Raw genomic sequence first — 11,314 nt, 5'->3', positions numbered from 1 at the left:
ATGAGGAAACCGAGGCCCTATTGGAGGCTGTCTTGAACCCAGGGCCTCTGACTCTAGTAAGCAGGCAGTGCAGATCCTTTACTCTTAGGTGAAGAAGGGCCCACCTTGCAGGGTGAAATGCCCCTTCTTCCTTCCGAGCCCCCCTTTGCCCAGTGCAGACCCTGTTGGCACGAATGTCCCCCAGGATGGTGGCTTAATTGCTATATAATTAGCATCCCTGCCTGGCACAGAGAGCGCCTGGTGTTTGCCTGTCCCTCTATGGCGTTAGCCATCCAGAAAACTGAATGCCAGCCTGGCTGTGCCATGCATGCCGGGTGAGCTAGGCCAGGAGAGACAAGGTGGCACAGCTGCTGGGTGCCAGCACTGAGTGAGCCCTCGTGGTATGTGTGTCTCCCCCTGCCCTTGCCCAGGCAGACAGACCCACACAGAGGCTCCTTTTCTATCCAACAAGAGCACCCTGCCCACATCTGCCCTTTGCCTAGCCTGACTGTCCAGGGGAGCCAAAGCAGAGAAGCAGAGGCAGAGCCCCCCCTCCCACTGTCCCCCCCAGGCTGGGTACAGACAGGCATCCTCGGGCATCTCCACCCCCAAGGCTGACGGGGGAGCCCTGGCCGCATCTTCAGCATCTTCTGCCTTCTCTCCGCAGTACAGCAGAAGGGGAAGGGGAGGGAGCCAGCCTGCAGCCCTGCTCTGGGGGGGCCAGCATCCTTGGAGGACGGGGACTGGGGGGGCTCTGAAGCCTCCATGCCTGTGTGCGTTGTCGCTCTGACGTTGGAAGTCGGGGGCCAGTGTGCTCCTCTGGAAGCCCGAGAAGGGACCGTCCCTGGGGAGAAGCGCCTGGGAGGCAGATGCGGGATGCTCAGGCGATGGCTGCTAGCTGGGGCATCCCTCGGTAGCCTTCGTGCTGGCTTCCTGGCTGCCATCCCTGGCGGAGCCTGCTCGTCCCTGGAGTTGGCTCATGGAAAGCCGTTTGGCCACTCAGCCAGACCCAGAAGTTCCCAGGGACGCTGGTGGGGCCAGTGGCCCTCCATCCTGGGGAGCGATGCTGGCGGGGCTGTGTGGGGAAGGAGGACTCTGGCCACGGCGCCGCGCCTGAGGATTGGATGGCGGGAGGGAGGCTGCCAGCTGCATCGGCTCCAGTTCAAGGGCAGCTTCAAGGCTCTTCGGGGACATGGCTGAGAAGGAAAGATGAGCGGCTGCTGCTGCAGACGTGGCCAGGACGGCGATGATGCCGGCTGAGGCTGGGGAGCTCCGGCTCAGCTCACTCTCTGTCCCCAGCTGCCTTCTCCATGTGCTGTCCATGGTCCACGCAGTGTCAGATGGAGGTTAGGAAGACTCGGGTAACTAGTCTCCTTGTGCTTCTCACCCTTTCCTTCCCAGGCGTGTCACCCCATCCGGCTGCTCTGGCTGCGGGGCAGTGTTTGGGGGCTTAACTTCCAGGCTGGCAAACAGATTGGGGGGAAAGTATGTTTACAGCTTCGCCGTTTCCTAAAATCTCATCATAGTGTAGGTTTCTTCTCTGGAGGAGTTTTTATGATTAAGTTATCATTTGTGAATATTGTTTAGATTGATGTGGAAGGAGGGGGAAAGAGAAAGACAGAGAGAGACAGGGAGAGACAGAGGGGGAGAGAGAGACAGAGAGACAGAGGGAGAGACAGGGAGAGACAGAGATAGGGAGGGAGAGAGGGAGAGCGAGACAGAGACAGAGACAGAGAGGGAGGGAGAAAGAGAAAGACAGAGAGACTAGATTGGGGGAGAGAGAGAGACAGGGAGAGGGAAGGAGAGAGGGGGGAAAAGGGGAGAGAGGAGAGAGAGGGGGGAGAGAGGGAGAAAGATAGGGAAGGAGAGAGGGAGAGGTAGAGAGAGAGAGTCAGGGAGGGAGGGAGAGCGAGACAGAGAGACAGACAGAGGAAGGAGAAAGAGAAAGACAGGGAGAGATGGAGAGGGGGAGAGAGACAGAAAGAGGGAAGGAGAAAGGGGGAGAGAGGGAGAGACAGGGAGGGAGGGAGAAACAGACAGAGAGGGGTAGAGAGAGAGAGAGACAGAGGGAGGGGAGAGAGAAACAGAGAGAGGGAAGGAGAGGGGAGAGAAAGAGAGGGGGGAAAGGGGGAAGAGACAGGGAAGGAGAGGGGGAGAGAGGGAGAGACATAGAAAGAGAGAGGGGGAGCGAGAGAAGCAAGTTTATTTGTTCCTCTTGTTGGTAACTTTAGGGAGAAAAATACCAGTTCTTTAGAAAGTAAAGCACAAGAAAGGAAGGGAAAGCCAGGGCCATGGTTTCTCTTTCCTGACAAGGTCATTGGAGGAGAGAGCAGGCAGCTGCTCTTGACTCCGGAGGGGCAGGGGATGGGGAGTTCAGGCCTCCCTCAGGAGCCCCAAGATCAAAGCCAGTAGCTCTGTGGGGAGCCCAGAGACCCCATCCCCCACTGGACATGCAGCCAGGGATAGGGATGGCCGCTGGCGTCTGCCCTTCCGTCCTCTGCCGAGTGCAGGTGAGCAGGAGCGTCCCTGCTGCAGAGCAGATGTGCCCAGGCTGGGACGGGCCAGTGAGCAGCGGCGCATCATCACATGATGTCAATATCTGCAAAGTGACCTTTCTCATTATTTCGTCTGAAATCCGCAGGAGCCGAGTAACAAGCGGGTCAAGCCCCTGTCCAGAGTCACGTCGCTGGCCAACCTCATCCCTCCTGTGAAGGCCACCCCGCTGAAACGGTTCAGCCAGACCCTGCAGGTAAGGGGGACCCTGGGGGGGGGGTGCGGTCCAGTTGCGCCGCAGAGGGACCCTCATCACTGTCAAAGATTCTTTCTGAGGTTCTGCTCCGGAGGGGTGGTTGTGTTCCATTAGGCAGGGATGGGCACAAGGGCATTTTGGCATAATGAGGAGACAGTTATGTGTAAAGCTGGGAAATTCTGGGTTCAGGTCTACTCTCTGAATAGGAAGCTGTTGCTGAATATCTCCTTTCTAAGACCCTTGAGTTGGGGAGGTGATGCTGACCCACTTGGAGAAGGGAACCTCCACACCAGAATTTCCATGGACCCATAAGTCACAGGCCCAGTCCCTGATCCTGGGGATGGCCATCCGTTTTTGTTGGAATGATACTAAGAGTTCTCAGAACTTTAACTTTGAAAGAATAATGAGATGCAACTCATCTCGGGACCATTTCTGTGCTGGGTTTGTCTCCCATTTAAAGAGCCCTTGAAGCACCCAATATCCTTTTTTTTTTTTAATTTGGACTTCTCAACAACCCCAGGAAATAGGTGTCTCAAAATGGTTATAACCATTTTGTGGATGGAGAATCCGATGGTCAGAGGGCAGCTGGGTGGCTCAGTGGATGGAGAGCCAGGTCTAGAGACAAGAGGTCCTGGGTTCAAATCTGGCCTCAGACACTTCCTAGCTAAGTGACCGTGGGCAAGTCACTTCACCCCCATTGCCTAGCTCTCACTGCTCTTCTAACTTGGAACCAATACACAGTAATGTGGAAGGTGAGGGTAAAAAAAAAATAGAAACTAGTGGTCAAAGGGATGAAGTGGTTTGTTCATGATCAAATACCTGGTAGGAAGGGAGAATGGTCACAAGCCTTTATTAGGTGCCAGGCAATATGATAAATGCTTTTCAGATATGATCTCATTGGATCAATCCTGGGAGGTAGGTGCTTCTAGTATCCCCATTTACAAAAGAAGAAACTGAGGCAGACAGTGGTCAAATAACTTGCCCAAGATCACATAGTAAGTGTTTGGGGTATGATTTGAACTTGGAGCTTCCTGACTCTACATTGAAGGTTCTATCCATGGCACCCATTAAGCTCTTATATTTTGCTTTCATGTACATTATATCATTTAGTCCTCTGTCACTCTGTGAAATGGTTAGCCTGAGTATTATCACCCTAGCTTTACATCCAGACTTATATGCTCTCCCCCTAGGTAGGGAATGGGTATTTTTTGTTGTTAAGACGTCCTCTCCTAGTGGAACGCTCCCATGTGGCCATCCTGAGGAAGCTGGGCTATCGTTCAGGGCCCTTTTAGGAGCCGGAGCGTTGTGTCCGACTGCAGACTTTGCTCATGCATGGTTGTGTTAGAAATGCTTCATCGCAGCGCGCCCCTGAACGGATCACAGCGCCCTCTTACAGAAGTCAACCACACGCACTGCGCAGTGACGTGCCCACACGTTTAGAGAAACATCTTTAAAGAAAGCCAAGCTTGCGAGATCCTCGGGGCCCAAATGTCTCTTGAGCTACGGCCTTTTTATTGATCGGAGGCCAGGGCTAAAGACCATGAAATAGAGGACCGAGCGACAGAAGCTCCTTGTTCAGGACCCGACGGTCTTCGTCTCCTCAAGTTGTGCTACTTACCAGTCTCTGCCTCGGGATAGATTGCTGCAAGTTCAGAACCCTGGAGAAGAGCGACTCTGAGAGAGGGAGACAGAGAGGTGGGGGAGGGAGGGAGACAGGGCTGGGTGGGAAGGGCGCAAGGGATGGATAGATAAATAGCTGGGTGGACAGATAGATGGATGGGTAGAGGAATAAATAGATGAAAGATCATTTGATGGATAGATAGATTTATGAATAGATAGTTGGATAGATAGACAGATAGACAGACAGATGGATGGATAGATAGATAGATAGATAGATAGATAGATAGATAGATAGATAGATAGATAGATAGATAGACGGACAGATAGATAGATGGGTGGACAGATAGATAGATGGACGGACAGATAGACAGATGGACAGATAGATAGATAGATAGATAGATAGATAGATAGATAGATAGATAGATAGATAGATAGATAGGTGGATAGATAGATGGATGGATGGATGGATGGATGGATGGATGGATGGATGGATGGATGGATGGATGGATGGATAGACAGATGGAGGGATAGACAGATGGATGGATGGATATATAGATAAATGAATAGACAGATGGATGGATAGATAGATAGATAGATAGATAGATAGATAGATAGATGACAGACAGACAGATAGAAATAGATAGTTGAACAGATAGATAAGTAGATGAATAGATAGATGAATGGATAGATAGATTGATAGCTAGTTAGGTAAACAGTTGGATGGTGCATAGATGGATAGATAAAGAGTTTGATGGATAGATGGATGGGCAAATAGAGGGATATCGAAATGGATGGATGGATGGATGGATGGACAGATGGATGGATGGATGGAGGGATGAATAGATAGTTGGACAGATAGATGGTTAGGGAGGAGGAAGAGAACACGTATTAGGCGCTTACTTTATGCTAAGTGCTGTAGATACAAACATAAGCATGTTGGGGGTTCCTGTTCTCAAGGAACTTGCATTGTGATGGAGGGTGAGGGCTGCTGCTCAGGCAGCGGCCTGGTTTCAAGTAAGGGGCCAGACCATGAGGTTAGATGTGGTTCTGGGCAAAGTGAAATCTCACTTCTTCCAACCCAAAATGGATCGTGGGCTCAAGTCCAAATTCAGCAGGGAGGAAGTGGTTATTTTCATACGGTATCTTGGGTTGTGCAGTCCCAGAGTTCCTCTAGGAAGATTCCTGATCTAGGAGCCCTGAGAAGGTTTTCTTCCCTTCTGGCCTCAGTCTTCCTGACATCTCCGCTGTGCCCTAGTTCTCTGAATAATCTCAGCCACATTCAAAGCTCCCGTCTCCCTTGAAGGTGGATGACATCCAGCCAGACTAGATTTCCAATTGGATTCCGGGTTAAAAATTTGCTTCTCAGGCCTCTCGTCCTGAATGTTTCATCACCTCTTTTCTTCCAGGCTTTGGGCTTCTGGGCTCTTGTTAATGTGTGTGGCTGGTCAAAGGTTGACCGTCTCAGAGCAACTGATGACTAAAGGAGAAAGATCAGCACTTTGGGGTCCAGCGACTGATCCACTTGAATTCCTGGTAGAGAAGGTCGAGGGCTGGGGAGGCCCGTTTCAGCAGGGTCGGAAGGATCTGGTGGCTTAAAGCTTCAAGGGGAAAGTTAGGCCAGAGGAGGTGGGGAAGCATTTCAGAATGGAATTTGAGGATTCGTGGGGAACAGTTCCATTGAGGAGGACGAGCGTTGGATGTGGATGCACAGGGAACTCGTGGGCCAGCTGAGACTCTAGAGAGGTCGTTTGGTGTATTGGGAAACCATAGCAGTGAGAGTGAAGAAAGACCGAGTCCGATTATTTACCTATGAGGGACTGCTCGGTGATTCAATAGATAACCAGGCCAGAGATGGGCGGTTCTGGGTTCAAAGCTGAAAATGAGACAATAAGAATGTCCATCACAAAGGAGCTTCCGTAATCTTACATCTGCTATATCAGTACTCACTCCCCAGCTCTCAGACAGGGTGGAAACAAGGCCAAGGAGTAAAAGATAACTACAGAAGAGGGTTCTGAGAAGGAGCATGGTACAGAATGGGATAAGAGGCGGCCTCAGAGTCTGGAAGACCTGGGGTTCAACTGTGGCCTCTGACACATCCTGCCAAACTCTCCGAGACTCCAAGACATAGAAAGATCGCTAGTCTGCACCGAGAGAGGGAACTTCCTCGTTAGGCATTCTCTGCCCCCCTGAAATCCCAGGTCTGCGGCCTCCCTACCCCCAGATAAAAAGGGAGGAGGGTCCCTTAGACCAGGGGCCAGGCCTCAGAGACCGCCGGAGCTCCGGCCGGTGGTAAGTGGTCAGAACATCCCTGGTGTAGTTTTCGACGTGTCGTAGGAAGGAGAAGGATGGGTGACGGCTCTCCCGCAGTGGAATACAGGAGGAGAAAATAAGGACGAAGGACAGCAAGACAGCCCTTCTCTGCTTTTATCTCATCTGAGTTTTCGGTGCCAAATAGTGCAATCTTTGGCCTGGGAGGGACGGCCGGAGATAGCTAATCAGATCCGGCAGATGATGGCAGCCAGGCTGGCCGGCTCCTTCTTGGGTCTTGGAGACTCTCGCGGGAAGCATCTGAGCACCGATCAAGACTGGGGGAGGATTTTGTAGAAAGGGGACAAGAGGGGAGGTTAGCCCTGGTGGGACCCCTTTGCTCCTGGTTTGGGCTGGAAAAGGCTTCCCGAGCCGTCGTTGTTGCCTTGATGTGGAAACACTTGGCAGAGGGCAAAGCACGCTTGCTCATGTCCCTCGTCCACGCGGGATGCCACTTCCCTGAACCACTCACAAATGAAGTAAATCTTATTAAAAACCTGAAAGAGAAACGAGAAAGACATCGTCCTGCCCCACCCCCCTACGGGTGGTCAGACGGGTGGTCAGACTGGCAGAGTGACCAGAAACAGCCTGAAAGGGGCCATTGGAGAACCCCCAAAGCCCTGGTGCCTCCTCCTCTTGAGTGACTTCAATTATCGAAGCGGGGATCCCCCCAAGCAGGCCTGGCTTCCCCTTTATCCATACTGGGATCCAGCTAGAAGGGATGGTCAGTGCCAGGTGGCCATGGTCCTGGGCTTTGCCCCCCCCCAAAAAATTGGCATTTCTTAATTGGTAGGCAATGGGGAGCCATCGAGAATCCCGTGATCCTTTCTGGCTATCAGCCAACACAGAAGCACTTTCTGACCAAGGATGGGGTCCGAGGCAGAAGAGCAGCAAAGGCTGGGCAGTTGGGATGAAGTGACTTGCCCAGGGTTACACAGTCTCTACAAGCAGAGGCAGCGGACCTGGGATTCATGGGGACAGGGATCCCTACCAGGACTGGTCAGCCAGCCTGGAGAATCATCTCAGGCACTGAGGAGAGCTGAGCTGCCCCTCCTGGGCCCCATGGCCAGTGGGTGTCAGAGGCAGGCCTCGAGGTGCCCTGGCCAGCGGGGTGGGGAGGGCCTTATCCGGTGAGGTTTGAGGGGGGTAGCTGCGGGATTGTGGGGCCACTGACCTCCCCAGCAAAGTCTTCCTGTAGCCTGGGGGACTCCACCTGCACCCCGAAGAATGCCAAGAGGCAGAGAGGAAGAGGGGAGGCCCAAGGAAGGTGGAGAATGATCTGGGATATCCACAAGGCCAGAGGCAAGTTCTTGGAAAGGTGGGAAGGGCCGGCTCCCTCTGGAGAGAACCAAGAGGGACTCCGGAGCAGCTGACAACAGGGCCTGGGCCTTCCCTTCCCTTCCCCAGCGCTTCCCCAAAAGGAATGCACTCCAACCCGCTGAACTGCCTCCAGTCCCGTAGGCCCGGGAGCTCCCTCTCTGGGGAAGGAGGCGTCTCACTAGAGCTCAGGACAGTCTGGCTCCGGCTCAGAATCTGTCCAAGGGAATGTCCGACCAGGCCACGTACCTATTGAGCCAGTGTAGCATGCTCAGCCCTATCCTAGGCACAGTGAGGCCTGCAGACAGACACGACATGGATCTCCCAAATGGAGACTTTCCCATCAGGCTCTCCAGTGTTACCATGTAAGGTCCTGCCTTGGGCCTGAGGACATGGGAAACGCTTATGGAATTGGAGAGCTGCATGGCAGTCCCCAGATGGTGAACTAGGGGGTCAGGAGAGAAGGACATCTGGCTGCTGTTCTGGGGAGGCTTCCTGAAGGAGGCGGAACTCTCACTGGGTGCAGCAGATGAGAAGGATGTAGCTAGAATAGGCGGTCTTTGTGCAAGATTTACCTCTAATTTGCTTACAGCTCCTCTCAGGAAGTTTCCACAGGCCCTAGTTTCCTAAAAGTCACTTCTTTTTAAGAAAAAAAGTATTTATTTTTCCCCAAACAAAATCAGTCCCAGAGCAGGACAAATCTGAAAACAAAAGCAGAATGAGCATCGTCAGTCACTTCTTCCCTCTCTTGTTTTCATGCTCTCTAATTGACTCGGCCTGTGCGTGGGAAGGCTGTGACCGAAGAAGGGTGCTGCAGAGCTGGGGAAGGATGTGGGGCCCCACGCTCTCTCCTCCCTCTGTCAGGAGCCTCAGCGGTTCCCATGGGCTTCCCATCTTCTCTGCCCCCAACCCCCAGCCTTTCGATGGACAGTCCAAATTGGGCACCTAGAAAGATGGTAGCCCCTGGGCAGGAACAGCCAAGTTAAACTCCCCTGAGATTTTGGGATCTTTTCTCCCCATCAGATTCCTGATGCTCTGCTTCTGATGCATGAGGCTGGCCTGTAAGATAAGACAGCTCAAAGGAATTGTTGGTTTCTCCATTTTTAGGGTGTGTTGGGATGTCAGGGCTGTTCCAGGAGTGGAGTTCGAGATGAGTCTTTTAAATAGACAGAGATGGGAGGGAGAGGAGTCATGGAAATGGGGAAGCTCAAGGAATAGAATTACTATTATATATTGGGTTAAGATTGAAGAGCAATAAAGGCTGGGCAATGGGGATTAAGGGACTTGCCCAGGGTCACAAAGCTAGGAAATGTTGGAGGCCAGATTTGAACCCAGGACTTTCTATCTCCAATGCTGGTTCTTTATCAACTGAGCCACCTAGATGCCCCTTTGGGTTCAAATCTGACCTCTGATACTTACCAGCTGTATAACCTTGGCAAGTCACTTAATCCTGTTTGCCTAATCCTTGCCCTTCTGTCTTGAAATTAATATTAAGACAGATGGTAAGGGAGAAGGAAGGAGGGAGGGATGGACGGAAGGAAGGATGGAGAGAAGGATGAAGGAAGGAAGGAGGAAGGGATGGATGTAGGGAAGGAGGGAGGAAGGGAGGAGGGAGGGATGAATATAGGGAAGAAGGGAGGGAAGGAAGAAAGGAAGGATAGAGGGAAGAAAGGAAGGATAGAGGGAGGAAAGGAAGGAAGGAGGGAGAGAGGGAGAGATGGGGCTAGGAATGGAGGAAGGAAGAAGGGAGGGATGGAGGAAGGAAGGAGGGAGAGAGGGATGGAAGGAAGGAGAGAGGGATGGGGGGAGGAAGGGAAGAGGAAGGGATCCAGGTGATCAATGACCTTGAAGGTCTAGGTCATGTTTAAGAATTGGGACTTTATTCCGTGTAGGAACAATGGTGGGCAGTTGAGGGAGTCCAGCAGGAAGGCGATTGCACGCCTGTATTCCCCTACTGTTGGAGAGGCCGTGGCTGGCTTGAATTCTGGAGCTCTGACCTGTGCTAGAGTGGCTAACACTGACTGTTAGGGTGGCAGCACCCATATGGTGAACCTAGCCAGTCCAGGGCAGCGCTTCCATACCACCCACGGGTGACGCTGCCCTTTCAGCCTGGGCCAGATGGAGACACTTGGTCCCCACATCCCCACCCACCCCTCAACCAGAATACTCTCGCTGGCCTTTTGGGAGGGGGGACACGGTGCTGTGCGCGTCCCCTCGCCCCCTCAGGTCTGTTCTGTGACATACAGACTCACACTTTCTTCGGCCCCCCAGCTTTGAAGAGGTTCCTTCTTCCTCCATGGTGGGCCATGTGAGGAGGCAGCACTCTGAGCCCCTCTGATGGCTCGGTTAGAGATGCTGAGAGTTGGCCTCAACGATGTGCCTGAAGAATGGCTCGGGGTCGCCTGCTCTCCCCAAGCCTTCACGAGGTCTCCAGGGGAGGCTCTTGGGCCCGACAGCAGCTACCGTGACTTCCTGGTCACTCAGAGGCACCAAAGGATTTGGGTCACTCTTTCCTTTCAATCTGCTTGAAAAGAGGCCGAGGTCGGGGAGGACTTGTGAGGAAATAACATAAATGCAAAGCATTTCTCAGGGAGATGTTCTTATAAATGGACTCTCCTAGGGGGCCTCTCAGTGGCTTGTTGGATTGAGAGCCAGACCTGGAGATGGAAAGTCCTGGGTTCAAGTCTGGCCTTGGACACTTCCCAGCTGTATGACCCTTAATCACTTCACCCCTTTGACCCCTTTGCCACTTTTCTCATTTCATTTAAATGTTTTTCTCCAATTACACATAACAATAGTCTGACATCTCTCAAAGATTATTGAGTTCTCTCCCTCCGGGCCCTTCTCCCAGCCCCATGGAGAGGCTGAGCCATCCCGTAGAGAGTCTACAGGGGCCACCATGCAAACATTTTCCCATATTCATCCTTTTGTGGAAGGAAACTTGAATAGAAAGAAAGCAAGCAAGTCTGCCTTGGCCTGGATTCACAGCCGCTCCCTTCTCTCTGGGCCTGCGTCCTTGGATGGCTTTGGATCTGGGAATCGCGGTTATTGGCGGCTGTTGGTCGTCTAGTGTTCCAGCGCAGTGCGGGAGCTTCTCCTGGCTCTGCTTGTTTCGCCCCGGCTCAGGCTCAGTCCGGGAGTCTTTGCGGGTTTTTCCGAGCGCCTCCCGCTCGTCCTTCCTCGGAGCAGGCTCGTGTCCCCCGACAGGGCTGCACCGAGGACTCGGCCGCCCCTCACGAATGCGCAGCCCGTCACCTTCCACATCTGCCCCCTCCAGAGTCCCGAACAAGGCCGGGACTTTTAGTCAGTGTAGACTTTGGCCGTGTTGTCCAAGCGCTTGTC

The 11,314-nt window shown here is 52.9% G+C and overlaps 1 protein-coding gene across 2 annotated transcripts in view; it reads left to right on the top strand.

The window, feature by feature from the left end:
- Positions 1-751: 751 nt before the first annotated feature.
- ARHGEF3 (Rho guanine nucleotide exchange factor 3) overlaps positions 752-11,314 on the top strand; it is a 34,425-nt gene continuing 23,862 nt past the window's right edge. The window contains exons 1-2 of one of the 2 annotated variants that reach the window (XM_056804200.1): positions 752-1,340; positions 2,621-2,728. In XM_056804200.1, coding sequence (XP_056660178.1) covers positions 1,290-1,340; positions 2,621-2,728 — 159 coding nt within the window. In that variant the 5' untranslated portion in view covers positions 752-1,289. The remainder of the gene's footprint in view (positions 1,341-2,620; positions 2,729-11,314) is intronic. The other variant, XM_056804201.1, reaches the window with a different exon arrangement.

The sequence above is a fragment of the Monodelphis domestica genome, chromosome 7, assembly GCF_027887165.1.
Source record: "Monodelphis domestica isolate mMonDom1 chromosome 7, mMonDom1.pri, whole genome shotgun sequence".
Lineage (NCBI taxonomy): Eukaryota > Metazoa > Chordata > Mammalia > Didelphimorphia > Didelphidae > Monodelphis > Monodelphis domestica.
The sequence above is the reverse complement of the archived record's forward strand: the minus strand, read 5'-3'. Positions and strand labels throughout refer to the sequence as shown.